The 20,519-nt window shown below is 33.3% G+C and overlaps 1 protein-coding gene across 4 annotated transcripts in view; it reads right to left on the reverse strand.

Moving 5' to 3' along the window:
- The window catches only part of TAOK1 (TAO kinase 1), a 140,824-nt gene that overhangs the window by 47,891 nt on the left and 72,414 nt on the right, over positions 1-20,519 (reverse strand). For 2 of the 4 annotated variants that reach the window (XM_019739502.2, XM_019739501.2), the window contains 6 exons: positions 17,153-17,224; positions 13,526-13,627; positions 12,192-12,237; positions 11,549-11,645; positions 9,523-9,636; positions 6,948-7,039 (listed from right to left, as the gene is read on the reverse strand). In XM_019739502.2, coding sequence (XP_019595061.1) covers positions 6,948-7,039; positions 9,523-9,636; positions 11,549-11,645; positions 12,192-12,237; positions 13,526-13,627; positions 17,153-17,224 — 523 coding nt within the window. Of the gene's footprint in view, positions 1-6,947; positions 7,040-9,522; positions 9,637-11,548; positions 11,646-12,191; positions 12,238-13,525; positions 13,628-17,152; positions 17,225-20,519 lie in introns of those variants that run through there. The other 2 variants (XM_074320800.1, XM_019739505.2) reach the window with 2 other exon arrangements.

Genomic DNA, 20,519 nt, shown 5'->3' on the forward strand with positions numbered 1-20,519 from the left:
ATTTTTAGCTCCTTTGTCATAAATTAATTGACCATATATTATTTCTGGGCTCTCTATTTCATTCAGTTGATCTATGTGTGCTTTTTTATGCCAATACCATACTATTTTCATTACTATACTTTTCAAACATAGTTTTAAATCAGGAAGCATGATGCCTCTAGCTTTGTTCTTCCTTCTCAGGATTGCTCTGTCTATTCGGGATATTTTGTGGTTCCATACAAATTTTAGGATTGTTTATTCTATTTCTGTGAGAAATGCCACTGGAATTTTGATACGGATGGCACTGAATTTGTAGATTGCTTTGGGTAATGTGGACATTTTAACAATATTAACTCCTGCATTGAGCACAGAATACCTTTCCATTTATTTGTGTCTTCTTCAATTTCTTTCATCCATGTCTTAAATAGTTTTCTGTGTACAGGTCTTTTACCTCCTTGGTTAAATTTATTCCTAGGTATTTCTTTTTGATGTGATTAGAAACGGGATTTTCTTAATTTATCTTTCTGATAGTTTGTTATTCGAGTATAGAAATGCAATTGTTTTATATATTGATTTTGTATCCTCTAACTTTATTGAATACATTTATTCTAACAATTTGTTGGTGGGATCTTTAGAATTTTCTATATATAATGTTATCTGCAAACAGTTTTATCTCTTCCTTTCTGATTTTGGATGCCTTTTATTTCTTTATTTTGCCTAACTTCTCTGGGTAGGATTTCCAATATTATGTTGAATAAAACTGGCAAGAGTGAGTATCCTTGCCTTGTTCCTGATCTTAGAGGGAAACCTTTTAGCTTTTCACCACTGAGTAAAGATGTTAGCTGTGGGCTTGTCATATAATGGCTTTTATTATGTTTAGGTACATTCCCTTTACACCCAGTTTGTTGAGAGTGTTATAAATGGATGTTGAATTTTGTCAGATGATTGTTCTGCATCTATTGAGATGATTACAAAATTTTTACCTTTCATTGTGACATTGATTGATTTGCAGATGTTGAACTATCCTTGCATCCCTGAATAAATCCCACTTGATCATGTGGCACGATCTTTTTAATGTATTGCTGAATTCAGTTTGCTAATATTTTGTTGAGGATTTTTGCATCTATGTTCATCAGGGATATTGGCCTGTAATTTTCTTTTCTTGGAGTGTTCTTGTATGGCTTTGGTATCAGGGTAATGCTGGCTTTGTAAAATGAATTTGGAAGTGTTCCCTCTTCTACTTTTTGAAGAGTTTGACAAGAATTGGTATTAAGTCTTTAAATGTTTGGTAGAGTTCACCAGTGAAATTATCCGGTCATGGACTTTTGTTTGTTGGGAAGTTTTTGATTGCTGACTCAATCTCTTTATTAGTAATCATTCTGTTTCGATTTTCAATTTCTTCATGATTCAGTCTCGGTAGGTTGGATGTTTCTAGAAATGTATCCATTTCTTCTAGACAATCCAATTTGTTGGGGTATAATTGTTCATACTATAATTGACCCTTGAACAACAGGAGTTTGAACTGTGCGGGTCCACTTATACAAGAACTTTTATCAATAAATACATTGGATATTTTTTTCTGGAGATTTTCTTACTACTGTGAAGCAATCGTATCAATTACACTAGGCTACCATAAAGCAATTATACTGCTTAATCTTTGTTATTGATGCATGAATCGTTATACTTGTAAATAAATATCCATTTCTTTTTTGTATTATTTACAAATTTTTGATGTCTAATATTAGTAACATGTATAACATCTACAATGTTTTGTATCATATTAGACAATACTGATGCAGGTACTGACAGAGGATTCACCTTCAAAACAGATGACATAAACTTAAGGTATTGATAAATACAGTACAGTACTGTAAATATATTTTCCTTATGATTTTAACATTTTTTCTCTAGCTTACTTTATCATAAGAATACAGTATATATCACATATAAATGTGTTGACTATTTGTTATTGGTAAAGCTTCCAGTCAGAAGTAGGCTATTATAAGTTTTTGGGAAATATAAAGCTATACCTGGATTTTTCACTACGTGGGGGTTGGCACCTCTAACCCTCATGTTGTTCAAGGGTTAACTGTAGTCTGTAATGATTCCATATATTTCTGTGGTATCAGTGGTAATGTTTCCTTTCACTTCTGGTCATATTTGAATCCTTTTTTATTTCTTGGTGAGTCTAGCTTTATTTTATTTTTTTTATTTTTCAAAATCATTTAGTTCCACTGATCTTTTCTATTGACTTACTCTGCATTTCATTTATTTCCACTCTGATCTTTATTTCCATCCTTCTACTAACTTTGGGCTTAGTTCTTTTGCTAGTTCCTAAAGGCGTAGAATTAGGTTATTTGGGATCGTCCTAATTTCTTCATGTAGGCATTTATCACTATGAACTTCCCTCTTAGAACTGCTTTTACTGCATCCCACACGTTCTGGATGTTGTATTTCCATTTTCATTTGTCTTGAGACTTCTCCTTTTTTGATTTCTTCTTTGACCCATTGGTTGCTCAGTAGCATGCTGTTGTTTAGTTTGCCCCAGTTCTCTTCCCTTTCCATAGACCACAGACCACTCTCCTGCTCCCAGGAACACTCCTGGGAGGCCAGCTCCCTCCCTCACGTTTGAGGGACCCCTTGGGGTTCCTCATTTAGTCAGGACTTTGCATATCCAGGGGTTCAAGGTCCCAGGGCTACGCCTCCCTTTCCAACCTCACTGGCTCCCAGTGCAGGCGGCAATGGTAGATTCTGAGACCTGACCTGAGTGCCGTAAGACCCGGGCCCTCGCCTCCCACTCAGCCGCCCACTCAGCGCGCGCAGGAAACCTGGATACCCTGTCCCGTGATCTGTCCCATGACCGGAAGTCTTGACCCTGCGCCTCTCCGTCGGGTCGGCCCCTCCCCTCCCCTGCCTCCACCCACAAGGTCTCCACTCGCCCTGGGGGCCCTCACACCCCCCCACTCCTCGTGACCTTGGAGATGAGGGGCTTCACAATTCGCCCTGCTGTCCCCAGACACCACTCCGGACCCCAGATCTTGCCGCCTGGCCCCTCTAGCTCGGGTTAGGCTGTGGCTGTCCAACCCCTCCCCCACAGGAAGTGTTCGTTCCTGGTCAATTTCCCCTAGTCGGCGAACGCGGCGGCCTCCCTAGGAGCGGCTGTACACGCGGAAACTTGTTGCGTCAACCCTGGGCTGAGTGACCCCCGCATTGAGGAAGGGGAAGACCAGGTGCCCTGGAGCTGCGGGAGAGGCTAAGGCAGTTTGTGTGCCTATGTCGTAGGGCCGCCGACCATCTCAGGGGTCTGTATGTCCTTTGGAGTTCTGCATCCTGTAAGTGACGGTGGCCACGGGCGAGGAGAACCAACGAGACCAAGGTAAGAAAGCGAGGCTTCCAGGCGCCAACCAGGGAGGTACGTACCTAGCTCCCCTCTGCGCCAGGGCCTCAGGATCGGCTCCCACCCAGCCTCAGAAACCTAAACAGACCCTCTCCCCCATTGAGACTCCTGAATCTGGGACGCCCCCCTCCAATTCCACTGCCCCTCACCACGGCGTCCACCCGCATTCTTCCTGGCTCCTTCCTTTCCGGTAGCTCGTTTAATCTCCATATATTTGTGAAGTTCCAGTTTTCTTGTAATTGATTTCGAGTTTCGTACCATTGTGGTTGGAAAAGATGTTCGATATTTCCAATCTTCTTAGATTTGTTAAGACATGTTTTTGTGGCCTAACTTATGATCTATCCTGGATAACGTTCCACGTGTGCTTGAGAAGAAGGTGTATTTTGTTGCTTTTGGTTGGTATAGTCTGCATATGTCTGTTAAGTCAATCAGGGCTAAGTGTCTTTTAAGGGCAATGTCTCCACTGATTTTATCTGGATGATCTATTGATTGATTAAAGTAGGGTATTAAAGTTCCTTACTATTATTGTATTGCTATTTCTCCCTTGAGGTCTGTTAATATTGTTTTATATATTTAGGTGCTCCTATGTTGGGTACATAAATATTTACAAATGTTAACATCTTCTTGTTGGATTGACTGCTTTTATCATTATGTAATGCCCTTCTTTGTCTCTTATTACAGTCTTTGTTTTAAAGTCTGTTTGTCTGATATAAATATAGCTACCCCAGCTTTCTTTTGGTTTACATTTGCATGGAGTATTTTTTTCCATCCCTTCACTTTCAGTCTTTGTGTGTCTTTTTATCTGAAGTGGGTCTCTTGTAGGCCTCATGTATGTGAGACTTATTTTATTTTATTTTTTTATCAATTTAGATACTTTATGTCTTTTGAATGGAGAATTTAGTCCATTTACAATTAATTTATTGATAGATATGTATTTACTGCTATTTTGTTCATTGTTTTCTAATTCCTTTGTTCCCTTCTTCTCTAGCTGTCTTCCTTTATGATTTGATTTTCTGTAGTAGTATGCTTACAGTCCTTTCTCTTTCTCTTTTGTGTATCAACTATAGGTTTTTGCTTTGTGGTTATCATGGGGTTTACATAAAACAACTTTATTTATAATAGTCTATTTTAAGGTGGTAACTAAAGTTGAATGAATTTTAAAGCTCTACGTGTTATTTATTCCCTACACCCCCCTTGTTTTTGTTGTCACAATTTACATCTTTTTATCTGTGTATCCATTAACAAATTACTGTTGTTATAGTTGTTTTTATTTTCTTTTTACTCCTTCATATATTTTTGAAATTTAATACCCTTAACATACACTTTTATAATCAGAAAAAAATAGTAAATTTTATTTTTATAAAGGCAATTGTATAATTATGCACATAGCCTGAAGAACAACAAATTAGGGATCTTTTTCATCAGATTTATTGCAAACAAACATACAAACTCATGTATGAAAAATCCTGCACTTTTAAGATTTCTTGGTTGTTAATATATAAACAATTTATTTCAATCTTTATGATAACAAAAGTATGAGTGCGTCATATTTATTTAGATCTACATTTATCAAAACCAAGGACAGTACAATTGATTTGCTTGTTTTCTTACCTATAAAGAAATAATTTGCTTTAATTCATTATTCCTAACTATTTAAAAAAACATGTAATAGATATATTTCCCAAGACTGCAAATCTAATTTACATTGAAAACCTTGCCTCTAGACCTGTATTGTCTAACAGGGTATCCACTCGCCCCATGTGACTATTTAAATGCAAACTTATTTAAATGAAATAAAATTTAAAATTTAGTTCCTCAGTTGCACTAACATTTGAAGTCCTCAAAAGCCATGCTATATAGAACATTTCTGTCACTGCAGAAAGTTTTATTGGACGGTGCTACTCAAGAGTTTTACCCTGAAACCAGAATCAGTCTTAAAACATAGTTCCTGACTTAGCACGTCATAATTCAAAACGTGTCAGTAAAATCTTAAAAAATGATTATGACAGATTTAAAATGTTGAAAATGACAAGTGTATGCCAAACTCTACTGTGTTACTCATTTAAAATTATGTAAAGGCAGTCACATCTTGTGAGGTTGCTTTGTTATAAGTCTAAAAACTCTCACTGTGAAGGAATTCCATTTTATGAGCTATAATAAAAAGCTAGAAAGCCTAGAAAAATAAGCCATTTCACAAAAAATTGCATAGTTCAGACATTTTTTTCTGAGCAGTACAATTAGCCAATTAATACTTTCTAATCAAGTAAATATTAAAATATACCAGTGATATCTAACAGGACCATTAATTCAATTTCACTATCACCAAGGGTACAGTATGTAAAAATACCCCATCGGCAAAGTACATTAACCAGCTTCTCTACATTTATACCCAGGTTTCTTAAGAAATTAACTAGGATCTACCAGTAAGAAGAATCAAGGGTAAAAGAATAGAGTTTAGACACTTAAACATACTTTGAAATGGAAGAAACATTTTATAAACCTCAAATTGAGATCAATAGATCAGAAGAGAATGAAATTATAATAATCTCCAAACCTCTGCTTATCGATGTTGTCAAACTTTAAAATAAATATGATACAAAGCCTGAAGGGAATGGTTAATGATATACGAATTCTAACAAAAGCAAAAATATTTAAAGATTATTTTGGAAAAATACTAGATGCAAGATAGAAACAGTCTGGTTATAATGGATATTATAATATTCATGTACTGTATAATGATAAGCAAGCTTTACTTTTATTTTACCTCAATTGCCCTACTTGTTTTAGAAAACTACTGACAAACCCTGGTTGATAATGACTTATCAAAATTACACATGAATTTTACTTTTAATATGTTATTTTCTATCCTTGGTCACTACTAAAATGGTTCAAATAAGTATTCCCAATATTTCCCACTTTTAAATAAAGTTTAATGGAACAGTCTTGTAAGATGGAAAAAAAGGAAGGGATATTGGACTGATGGTGGAAAGCTTGAGGGAATCAAGAGCAAGAAGATAGTCATCATTTTTAATTACAGTGACAGTTCAATTACCCACCTGGCTCACTTACAGCGGGAATGTTAGTCAAGTTATGATGGTCTACTGCATCAAGAATAGTTCCATTTATGGACAACAATATAAAATGTGTGCATGAAATCAAACTGCTATAATATGGTATGCAGCCTGACATCTAATTCTCATACCTAATTCAAGGTCATAAGTATACTAGGTAGGTGTAAGTAATTCATGAATGCTTTACAGACTTTCTATAGATGGTAAATCTAGTAATTATAGACATATTCTAGGTGTTTAACAAGTACTCATTAAAGTTAGACATAGATACGTCAAACTTAATACTACAGTGGAAAATTATTTTAGACCTAATTTAACAGAGCAAATATACCTACCCTATATATATATATAAATGACCAGATCACCAAAGTGAAAAATTTAATAAATTTATTGCTCCCCATAGTAACTGACATAAAAAATGAAAACCTATAGTTTGATACAGAAATTGAGGTAAAATATTGATCAAAACTTACTACACGGTAATAAAAAAGAATACTTACCTAATTCAATACATGTTATTCCAAGAGACCATACATCTACTTTGCCATCATACTGTCCTTCATCCATGGCTAAAATTACTTCTGGGGCCATCCTAAAACATAAAATGTCATTTAAATTTCAGTTAAAAAAAAAAGTATACTATTCATTAAAAATATAATAACCATCTATCTACATGGAGAACACCTGTGTAAATTGCAGACAATATATATCTAGACATAAGAATTTTTATAATGGGAAATGAATGTAATATAGGTTGCAAGGTAAATATCTACCATTGCACAGAGAGTGGGAGACTCATTCTCACCATCTGTCATGATCATATAACAGCATCCTAAAGGAAGGATGCCCCAGAGCAGGGGTGTATTCTGCATTTGTTCAAGTTTGCAGATCTAATATTGTATATCCTTTAGGCCAGTGGTTCTCAAACATTTTGGTCTCAGGATCCCATTACAAAAATCTCATTTTTGCTAGAAAGATCGAATTTTATCATTGGCACTAAATACCAGCAGTTATTTTCCTTGAAGTGACCAGTTCACTCCATTTATTTCACAAAATACCTGCCTCAATAACCAACACTGAATAATAATAGTTTGTCAGTTTTTCTTTCAAATAAGAATAATGTTCTGTGATAAAAGTGGCTAGGGCAGCTCACAACTAAAACAATCAGACAATTATCAAACTTACTGGTGTCTTGATTATAAAATGAAACAATAATTCATGTCTTCAACTAGAAGATGGTACTTGATGGTACTTTAACCTTACACTTCATTTGCATTTGGTGTTAAGCACAGATAGACACTTAATACACTTGCTGACTGCTTCAATAAGGTTGCCACCAGGTACCCGTGTGTATGTATGTGCACCCATACATGTGTGCATGTAAAGACATAAATATGTGTCTACTTCCCGTGTTCCAGATACACCATATACAAATTAACAAATAAAGATAAACTTTCAATTGTCAATAACAGGGTGTTTCCGATGTGTTCTTTAAGATGTTGAAGTTAAGTTTGGGAAATTACTAAGTTAAACAAAATTAAACTAGTAGTTTTGTTTTTTTATTGTAAAACTTTCCAGGATCTTCTTAATATCTAATATGAATCATTAATTTCTAAAGAGGGGCGCCATTAAGAAATATTATTTGCTCACAGAACCCTTTTTTTTACATGGGAAGGGGACTCTATTTAAACTAGGGTCCACATAAAAAAATGTTTGGTGTTCTAGAGAAGTGGTCTTCAAAAATTTTTTAATCCATTTACCTCCAATGAATTTATTAAAAGATATGTATCCCCATGCACATTTTTGAGTTGATATCTAAGTTTTATAAATTTAATAGTTGCAAGGATAGTTGCACTGCACACACACATACATACACACACATATAGTATATTGTATATGTGCTTTAAAGATATTTAAAACTAGGAGCTGCAGAATTCGCTCAATTTATCAAATACACTGCCATGTAACTTAATTAGCAAAGCTAGTCTTCATGGTCATATCAATCAGTCAAATCAGAATCATTTCTGCCAGAAAAAGTCTGACTTCATTTTTCAATACAAATAACATGTTAATGTGTACCCATAACAACCATTTCAGTTATGAATTCTACACTAGAAAAAAAGAAGGGAGGGAAGATAATTGGGGAGAAAGAAAAAGCAAGGAGTAAAAGGAAGGGAAGGGAGATGACTGGAAAGGCACAAGGCCTTACCAAGAGTTCGTGTCCCTACTCTCAATATTTCTCATAGACGCTATATATTTTGTAATTGTCCCTCTGGTGTAGCTTTGAGGCTTTTACACCCCAGAGTAATGCATCAATGTAATATCAGGATGACTAACAAGCCTTTCTTTTATAAAGCAGGAGAAAGGAGATTTGAAAGTTACATGGGGGGAAAAAAGAGTACTGGACCTAAGACACCACTCTCAGCATACACAGAGAAAGAGGACTCATATGGATAGAAGTTGAAGATCTGGAAAATTATTCCCTTCAATTTTGCTTACATTAATATTGAATTACTTATGGTTAAAATTAGATGATGTCTAGAATTTGCTTCAAAATAACTTAGGGGGTAGAGAAAAAGGGGAGAGGAGTACACAGGGTGGGACGAGAGAATGGTAATGTGAGCCTTCATTATACTCTTGTGAACGTTTATATAAACTTGAAAATCTCCATGTTTTAAAAACAAAACAAAAAACTCCAAATTAGCTACCAGTCTTGAGGTATTCTTAGTCTGAAGATCACTGATACACAGTAAATATAAACCTAGAGAAAACACAGATTTCTACTTAGCATTTCTGTCTTCTCCCCACTTCAATTTTTATTGAATTTTTTTCAGTCCCACACCCAAAATATGATACAGATAATAATAGGAAAGAAAATACAGGGGACAAATGAAAAAACAGGAGATGTAAAGGCAGCACTCTAAACCTACATTTGAAATTAACTATAATGCTTAAAGTTAAAATGTTCAAAATAGCATTGTATTTCCAGGAAAAAGATAAGACATCTGAAAAAAGTACAACCACACATTGCCTATTTCAATGATGAGGATCAGTACCAGATAGGACCATTCTTACCAATATGGTGTTCCCACAAAAGAATTGGCAGGAGATGCCATGGAAGCAGATCCAAAGTCAGCAAGTTTCACTTGACCTGGTTCTGTCAGAAGAATATTTCCTGCTTTGATATCTCTGGGTTTAAGGAACACAGAAAATTATTTCTTTTTCCTTCATTAGACTGTGTTGAATATGATTTTTTTTAAAAATCAAACAAAAATGTGTAAAGTAGAGAAGGAAAAATCAAAATAATTAAGTTCTAGGATAATCTCTTAATTGGAATAGTAAGAATTAAGATCCAAATTAGAAAACAAAAAATACAGAATTCATATAAATATACAGGAACAATTTTCTTAAAAAGAAGACAAAAACAGCAGTAAAAACAAGAGATAGAAAATAGGTAATTGGAACAAACCGTCTATATTTAAGTTCTTGTTATTGGTACAAATAATGGTTTTAAAAATAGAATTTAATTAGCTGACCACTTCATAATTGTAAGATTTCTGAGTACCCCACTTAATGTACAAAAAGAAATTCAGGTCCCCAATTTTTTTTCATTAAGTTTTTTATAAAGTTTAAGTATCGTTGGTATATAATCTTACATTAGTTCTATTAGTTTCAGGTATACAATATGGTGATTCAGCATTTTTATACCTTATAGTGTGATCAGCCCACTAATTCTAGTAATCATCTGTCACTGTGCAACCTTATCCCATATTATTGACTATATTCCCCTTCTCCTTTTCACCCATCCCCACCCCCTCCCTTCTGGTAATCATCCCTTTGGTCTCTGTTTCTATGAGTATTTTTGTTTTGTTTAGATTCCACATAAGTGAAACCATATGGTATTTGTCTTTCTCTGCATGACTTATTTCACTTAGCATAATACCCTCTTGTCACAAATATGCCCCCAATTTTTAAAAAAGGATTATTTTTATCATTTCCAAAGCTTAGCGTAATTCTTATAACTTAACATGAAATGAAAATTGACACACATGATAATGTAATATCAATGATTCCAAATTTACTTTCAAGCTTACTTTTCTAAATCAGCAAACATACTATCCATACAAATTAAGAAAATTACGGACATTTTATATAATAGGATTGTATGTCCAAAGGGTACCATAATATACTAAACCTTTCCAAAACAAGACTATTTCTAAGCACTTGTCGATTCTCACTGTAGTATTGTAACAGATCATTCTAAATCTATTTTCCTTCCATTTGTCTTCTAAAATTGGAGATGCACTTTGAAGTTACGAAGACCTTAGGTTCTAATTCCATCTCTTCTATTCACTTACTTATTACTAGCAAGTGGGTTTCTCTTGGACTTTACTATCCTACCTAAAAAAAGATAACCTATTAACTCATACTAACTCTACTATATAGTTTCAGTATGTATTGCCTGGTTCACGTATATAATCAAAAATGTTAATTTCCTTCTAAAACAGGCAAAACCAGTACCAATGCTAAAAATTATCATAAAATGATATAATCGTAAAGTTTCTATTCATTATCAAGGATTAATACTCAAAAGTATAAAGAGTCTTAAGTAGCTTTTATATGCCCATGTCATGGAATCAATGGAACTAATCTGGCATATGAGTTACCAGGAAGACAAAAGATTTGGTTTAGTTTTAGTCTAATCTATCTGGCTTTGTGAACGTTAGGAAATTGGTCACAAGTTGGGGCATCAGTTTCTTCATCTGTAAAATTAAAAAAAAAGACTACATAATCCCTAATGTCCTTTCCATTTTGCAAATTAAATAATTTTATAAATTTCTACCCCAAATAAAATGCACATACTTCAGAAAGCCCAGCAGCATGTGTAGACAAAGATAAAAATTATCCAGAACAAAGAGACCAAATATACTAGTATGTTCTTTTTAAAGCATGGACAATCTAAAAAGTAGGAGTTTATAAGATACTGAAATGCTTTTATTTGGCTATAACCAACGAAAATTTAAGGGTTAATGAGTTCCAGTGTTGAAAAATGCAACAAGCTATTTGCTTGTTAATATATGATAAATTTCGAAGTGCTTACCTATGGATCATGGTATGAGAATGTAAGTAGGCTAATCCCTGGAGAGCACCATGTGTAATTGCTGCTATTTCCACTTCTTGTAATGGCTTTTTGTGAACTTAAAATAAGAATTTATTTGAAAGTAATTATTACATAGAACATTTTTGTTTTAAAAAATAAATATACATATCTAATATATGGGGCAATTTTAAACACATTTAGCAAGAAGGGATTTGCTTCCCAAGATAAAACAAGAGTATTGAACATTATAACTAGTATACAGTTGTGCCTAGCTGTATAGCTCACAGCTGATTTTCTTCTAAACTAACAACATATAACAATTATTTGGTGATTATAAAAATAAAGATAACAAAAGAGAAGTTCTCCCTTTATTCTCACATATCTTCATTCTGAACAGAAGGAACAGATCAAGCTGAATGACAAAGAATGCAGAAAAATGCTTAAGTCATAATGAGAGAAAATTCGCCTATTTGATGCTACTACATAACAGTTAGTGAGGATAGTGCATAGCATGCCGAGAATCTAGAAAAGGCTAAGGTTTTTACTCTTTTGGAAAGTTTTTACATTATTTAAGAAAGCTCTTACTGAATTCTCATTTTATTTTGCTAATACTTTTTTTTCTTAATAACTAAAGGAAACCTACCTTCCAATAAATCTGAAGCAGATCCTAAACAATATTCCATTACAAGCTATATGGGAAGAAAAATATAAAGGCATTAAAATACATATTGAAAACATTCTATTTGAGATAAAATAAATTCAACAAGGAGATTAAGAAGATAGTTTGAAGTAAAACACACTCTAGTTATCATTTACGTTAAAAAATAAATATTTATTACTTAGCAATTTGTTAACAAATTGCTAAGACAATGATATAGTAATCTTTTATAATATCAACATGTAATCACTTGTACAAGATGTATATTTCATATATAATTACTAAAATTATAAAGGAATATACATATTGTTACTATTAACCTACAGTAGCAATACAATTGTTAGTAAGCAGAAAACTGTCCTATGGAACTATATGTACAAAGCTTAGGTTACAGTTTAAATGTTTCATTTCAAGCAAACATGGAGCACCTCCTATGTACCAGGAATTTTATATATATTAATTTAATCCTCACAACTACCTTATGAGGTAGGTAGACCTTATTGTCTCTTTGTTTTATAGAGGAGAAATTTGAGAGCAGAGAAGTAACCAGCCCACTGTCACTGCTTTTTCTTTAATCACAGCCTCAAGTTTAGAAGTATCATCACCACAACCACCACCACCACCACCAAAATCAAACAGGACAAAAATGCACAAAACATTACAAATCCAAATCTAAGTTTGGTACACTAAAATGATAATTAGCTGTGGCTTATTAATTATTCAAAATAAGGGCTCATTCCTGTTTAAAGAAAATTTAGCCTTTCTCTTAAAAGATACAGTTATTATGCCTATAGTATTCAGTGTAGGATCACTACCTTGTCACCTCAGTGGTAACAACAGGGCAAAATTAATCTCCACTTTTGTAATAAAGTGTATTAATTTTTTACCTTTAGTATTATTCAGCCAAGGAATCATAATCAGTTCAGATTTCACCAAGACTTCACCAAAAACTTTGTGGTTAAATAGATTACAATACATTTATGTAAAAAGATAAAATAACATCTATCCTCGAGTAATAGAATTGTTTTCACAATGTTTGCTAAACCATTTAGTAGTTTGACAAATAACTAAAAAACGTCAGAGAACATTTTACCATGCACATACATAAAGGTCAGCTAAATCCCTAGTAAACTTGCAAAAACTGTATTATCTCTTATTGCCTAGGAGTTCTAGGAAAAGCTGCTCTTCCTTTCTTAGTACGAAATAACATTTCAAGGTGTTTTTGCAAGCTTCACACGACCATTTTGAGACATTCTTAAAATAATTAATTCTATGCCAAAACCAACTAAAATTACAGCAAGGGGAGAGCAAATACCTACCCATGCTGTGTGCTCACGTAAATAGCAGCCTTTGTATTCTATACTATTGGGATGTTTTATTCTTTGTAGAAACTTGACTTCCTTAATAATATCCTGCCATTTCTGTGGGGGGGGGAGGGGAATAAAGGAAAGAATTATGCACAGCTGCTTTTCCTTAGAAATTTATATAAGAAAAAAAGTAATTACTAGATTAAGGTTTAATGAGAACGTACAACTTTGTTTTATTTGTAGCATTTAGATTAAATGTCAAAATAATACATTTAAAAGAAATTACATTCATATAGTTTACAACTCAATTACATAATTTATAAAATTATTTCATTCAAGGTAGGGCAAATTTTAATTTCATAAAATTTATCATGAGTTATTAAAATTTTACAACCATACACTACATATGCTGGTGAAAACTATATACCATATTTAGTAATCTTCAAAATTCAACTTCCTTTTGTATTTACAGCTCTAGTGACATATAACTTATGTACCGTAAAGTTCACATACTGTGTTTTTGGCCTCTATCTTCTACCACATGTTAAGGTTTTGCTTGTTTTTTAAATTCAAATAGCTACTCTTGAGACATAAATTCATAAATGCACACTTTCTAAAATGGTAATGAACAATTAGTTATTACATACCGTGTTTCCCCGAAAACAAGACTTAGCTGGACCATCAGCTCTCAGTCATCTTTTGGAGCAAAAATTAATATAAGAGCCGGTCTTATTTTCATATAACATAAAACCAGGCCTTATATAAGACCGGGTCTTATATTAATTTTTATTCCAAAAGATGCCCTACAGCTGATGGTCCGGCTAGGTCTTATTTTTGGGGAAACACAGTAGGAAAGTTCATAGAAAAAAACAAATAGTATGAAAACATTTTCCTATATATTTTACTAAGAGCATTGCTCACTGACACCTACCAGGCCACGCAGATAAAGCATTGGCCATAAACAATATACTTAGGCCATATCCTAAACATAGTTACTACTCTTAAGCAACCAGGGAACTCTAAAAATACAGGAACTTGAGTCTATAGGCTTAGTAGGTATGGGATGAGAAGCAGGAATGTTTTTTGTTCTTGTTTTAGTTTTTTCTAACTTTACCACTGAGTTGGTAAAGGCAGGAAAACTAGCATAATAGAAAACTTTAAGAAACATTTTGTACTAGAATTTAAGATCATATATCTCCTATGTTATTTCACAAGCCTTCAACAAAATACAGCAAAATAGGTTCACAGTGTTTTATATAAAATGTGTAAGATATAAGATGCTAAATACAGAAAATGTTTCATGAGGGCTTTTGGTGTTTCCTTGTAATTAAAACTATTACAGAATAAAAAAAAAATGTTTCATGAGCTTTAAGTTTCAAATTTGAATGCTCTGGGAGGCAAACTCAAAACAGAACAAAACAAAAACCTGTATTCTTCAACGTAAAAAAACTTTCATGAAGAACACTAATATTAGATGTGAAAAGATGATGCCCTAATTGAAACTTTTCGTTTTATGTGTGACTGACCAGACTCCAACACAGCACAAGTCTGCCTGTGAAAACTAGTTCTAAAGTTGTGCTATAGAATAATGAATAAAATAAGAGGAAACTTGAAATTAAAGACTGATTTAGTAATTCAACCTCTAGGCATAAAACCAAAAGTATTGAAAGCAGGGATTCAAAGAAATATTTGTATATCCATGTTCATAGCTGCATTATTCACAATAACCAAGGGGTAAAGTAACTTAAGTGTCCATTGACAGATGAATGAATGGATAAACAAAATGTGATTTTTTTTGTTGTTGTTGTTTTGTTTTTTTAATGATTTTATTGGGGAAGGGGAACAGGACTTTATTGGGGAACAGTGTGTACTTCCAGGACTTCTTTTTTCCAAGTCAAGTTGTTGTCCTTTCAATCTTAGTTGTGGAGGGTGCCGTTCAGCTTCAAGTTGTTGTCCTTTCAGTCTTAGTTGTGGAGGGCGCAGCTCAGCTCCAGGTCCAGTTGCCGTTGCTAGTTGCAGGGGGCACAGCCCACCATCCCTTGTGGGAGTCGAACCGGCAACCTTGTGGTTGAGAGGATGCACTCCAACCAACTGAGCCATTTGGGAGGCAGCTCAGCTCAAGGTGCCGTGTTCAATCTTAGTTGCAGGGGGCACTGCCCACCATCCCTTGTGGGACTCGAGGAATTGAACTGGCAACCTTGTGGTTGAGAGCCCACTGGCCCATGTGGGAATCGAACCGGCAGCCTTCAGAGTTAGGAGCATGGAGCTCTAACCGCCTGAGCCACTGGGCCGGCCCCAAAATGTGATGTTTTATACACACACACACACACACAAATATTATTCATCATTAAAAAGGAAATTCTGACACATACTAAAACATGAATGAGCTTTGAGAACATTATGTCAAGTGAAATAAGCCAGTCACAAAAGGACAAACACTGCATTATTTCACTTAAGTGAGTTAACCTATAGTAAAATTCATAGAGACAGAAAGTAGAATGGTAATTTCCAGGGGCTGGGAGGAGGAGGGAATGGGGAATTACTGTTTAATGGGTATAGAGTTTCAATTTTGCAAGATGAAAAGATTTCTGGAGATGAATGGTGGTGATGGCTGTACAGCAATGTGAATGTCCTTAATGAACTGTATACTTAAAAATAGTTTAGACGGTAAATTTTGTATTATGTATTTTATCACAGTTAAAAATAATTAAAATTTTGGGGGTGGCTGGATGGCTCAGTTGGTTGGAGCGTGAGCTCTCAACAACAAGGTTGCCAGTTCAATTCCCGCATGGGATGGTGGGCTGCGCCCCCTGCAACTAAAGATTGAAAACAGCAACTGGACTTGGAGCTGAGCTGCGCCCTCCACAACTAGACTGAAGGACAGTGACTTGACTTGAAGCTGATGGGCCTTGGAAAAACACACTGTTCCCCAGTTTTAAAAAATGAATAAAAAATTATTTGTCCATCATAATTAAAAAAAATAAATGTTTTAAAATAAATTAAAGATGGACAGATCCTAGATTTAGAAAGTAGACTACATTTTATAAAATAAATTCATGCAATTAAATGGAATAAATATAATTTCAAAAGAACTAATCAGAATATTAGCAAACTAAAGTATACTCAACATAGTATCAATAATTTTATATTTTGGTTTTTCAGATTATTATACACTGCCTGTTTTTCAGACTAGATAGATATATACTGCCTCTTGTTTAAATTTTGCTTAAAACAGTGCTTAAACAATCTCTAAACCATTAAAAAATTATATCCAATATATTTACTGTCAAATACATCTTATTTTAGTTTACTATTTTAGAAACTGATAATCTATAATAAAGCAGTATATTAAAACACAATTTAAAAAATTAAAAGCAGGGGGCACAAGTTGGGACGTTTTTGGGATACCAGTAATGCTCTGTTTATGGCTCTAGGTATAAGTTAAATGGGTACATTCAGTATGTGAAAGAAATTTCACTGAGATATACACTTAATATTTGTACACGTTTCTTTATGTATGTTATACTTTTTTGAAAAATTCCCACCTATTCCCAATTAAAAATAGTATGTCTTTCTCTAACATACTTTTAAGAATATGTATATATATATATATATATAAAAAAAATTTTTCACACCTACCTCAGTAGACTGCTTTCCACTATAAGACATTTTCTTGATAGCCACCACTTCATTGGTACGCACGTCTCGTGCCTAAAAAAACAACATCATTGTAAATCTGCGCAATCATTTCTCTGAGAATAAAAGCATTTATAAGCTACCATGTCAAAAAGGACATCAACACTGTTTTTAAAGAACATTAAAAAAATAGTAACTATATTATCAAATTATCCAAGAGCTGGTACTTTGGAAAGAAAAAAAAAGTAGGCTTATTTTTGAATAATCTTGTTAAGAGGAAAATATAGAAATTTGAATAGTACTATAAACAAAGAGACAAAATAAGACTAGTATATACAAGTCTATGGTAATAAATTTTGAAATCTCAATGCAATGAACAATTTTCTAGGAAAGAATAAATTATCAAAACTGATCTAAAGAAGAAAATGTGAGTAAAACAAGCAATGGTGGCAGACTGAAAAGAATACCAATAAATTATCTTTAAAATAATCTTGAGTGGAAAATAGTTTCACCAGGGGAATTTTCCAGGACATAAGAGAAACAAGAAAGCTATGCCCTTAAATTTATGAAGCCAGTATAACCAATAACTAAAATTTCACAAACAGCACAAAATAGATAGTTAGGTACCAATTTCATTTTTAAATACACACAAGAGAATTCTAAATAAAATTTAAAAACCCAATATTACAGGGCATTAAAAGAAACTCTCATTTGGATAAAACATACTATAATCATAGAACTGCAAAAGATTTTGATACTAGGAAAACATTTAATAGTTCACCACATTTTTAAAAAAGTCAAAGGGGCGGATATGATACGAAATAATATAATTAATATATATAACAATATAACATAATATAATATAAGGTGAAAATATAGGAAGATCCCTACTCTAAGTGTATTCAATTATAGGCAAGGCCAAACTCTTAAAAACCCCAATTAGAAATGTAATTCCTCAACATGATAAATCATGCCTAATGTAAACAACTCCTAATCAGGATTAAGACAAGACTGCTAAAATACTATCACAAGTATTATTTACGACTTGTGGAAATTCTGGAAAAAAAAAATGTATTAAAAATATAACAGAAACATAATAGTTAACAATTTGGGAAACAAGAGCCAAAGTCTCATTATGTGTTTAAAAAAAGGATTAATTTATATTAAAAAGGCACCAGAGAACAGCTGAAAATATTTAAAATGAGTTCAGTAAAAGGGTCAGAACCAACTCAAATCATCTGTAGAAAGAACTCATGTTCAGTTCAGACTTTAATGAATTCCCAAAGATAAAATGTTCTAAAATTAGATTATGGTGATGACTGCAAAACTCATATTTACTAAAAATCAATGAAATGCACCCTTGAAATTGGGGAACTTAATGTATGTAATTTATGCTTCAAAAAACTTGTTAAAAAAATAAAGACAGCATATATTATATACATAAATTAATACCGCACTAGAGTTGCTTAAGAAAAAACGACTCTATTAAGTGGGTTCTGGGAACATCTAATAACATTCCAATTTCAATTACTAGTGGATTGGTTAACGGAAATTTGCACCACTTATTGTAAAGGGTGAAGTGGATCTATCCATGTAAGTCTTGCTTGAATATGAATTTATTTTTCCAAAATGTTCTCTGGTTATCTTTCTGTGAGCCCCTTGATTTTAATCAGTAGGTTTTAAACAGCTATATTCTTTTATAACAACTTCATAGAAATATGATTTACATACCATAAAATTCACCCATTTCAATGTGTACAGTTCAATGGCTTTTAGTATATTCACAGATATATGCAACCACGACTACAGTCAATTTTAGAACTTACATCACTTCAAAAAGAAACTCCAAATTCCTCATTTAAAAATGATTAAAATGGTAAATTTTATATTATATGTATTTTACCACAATAAAATTTTTTCTCCGTTAAAAAAATAAAAACAAACAACCATATCCTTCAGCTATCACCCTCCTATCCATTTTCCCCACCCCGTCAGCCCTAAGCAACAACTAATCCACTTGGTATCTCTTTAGAGATTTGCCCATTCTGGACATTTCACATAAATGGAAGCATACAATATGTGGTCTTTTGTGATTGGCTTCTTTCCCTTAGCACAGTGTTTTCAAGATTCATGACTAATGAAGTGGAGTATCTTTTCATGTGCTTCTTGGTCATTTGTACATCTTCTCTGGAGAAATGTCAATTTAGATCCTTTGCCCATTTTTAAATTGTGTTGTCTTTTTTATTATTGAGTTGTAAGACTTCTTTATATATTCAAGATACAAGTTCCTTACCAGATACATGATTTATAAGTATTTTTTCCTGTTCTATGGGTTGTCTTTTCACTGTTTTGAAGCACAGAAATTTCTAATTTTGATTAAGTCTAATTTATCTATTTCTTGTTGCTGCACGTGCTTTTGGTATCATATCTAAGAATCCTTTGCCAAAACGAAGGCATTCAGATTTAGCTCTATGTTTTCTTCTAAGAGTTTTACGGTTTTAACGGTTACATTTAGGTCTTTGATTCATTTTAAGTTAATTTTTCTATATGGTATGAGCTAAGGGTCCAGTTTCATTGTTTTGCATTAAACAGCTACACTTTTAATTAGCCTAACTAAGATAAAGCTTGATTTAAAAATGGGCATACTAAATGTATCCTGGATTAGATTTGAGAACAGAAAAAGACAGTGAAAAAACTGGGAAAGTCTGAATAAAGTTTAGTTAGTAGTATTGTATCAGTGTTGATTTCTTAGTCTTGATAAATGTATCATGGTTATGTAACATGTTACCATTACGGGAGCTGGGTGAAGATTATGGGGAGAAAACTTTTTACTATTATAAAATCTACAAATCTAAAACTGTTTTTAAATAGTAAGTTAAATTTAAAAGTGACTATAATTTATTAAAGTCCAAACTTATTAGTAGTAGTAAATTAAAATTAAGTGATCAAATTAAAAGGAGACATGAATTTTGCTTATCCTGTCTAAAAAACGAAAAAATAAAAATATTTAATGTCAACAAATATGTTTATTCCTCCCTTCAGGATCACTTATTGTGCTTACTTATCATGTCTCATTAGTCTCCTCTAATCTAGAACAATTCTTTAACCTTTCTTTGTCTTTCACTATACTGGCAGTTTTAAAGAATACACCATGGAATTTTATAGAATGCTACTAAATTTGTACTTGTCTGACATTCCTTCAAGATTAGATTCTGGTTGTATACATCCCTGGACAAAATACTACGAGAGTGACATTGTGTCCTTTTCAGGGTATCATATCTGGAGGTATACAATGTCTGTCTGTTCCGCATTGGTGTTACTAATTTTCATCACCTACTCAAGGTTGCTACCTGTTTCTTTCCAATATATA

This window comes from Rhinolophus sinicus, linkage group LG15 (assembly GCF_036562045.2).
Source record: "Rhinolophus sinicus isolate RSC01 linkage group LG15, ASM3656204v1, whole genome shotgun sequence".
NCBI classification, from domain to species: Eukaryota; Metazoa; Chordata; class Mammalia; order Chiroptera; family Rhinolophidae; genus Rhinolophus; species Rhinolophus sinicus.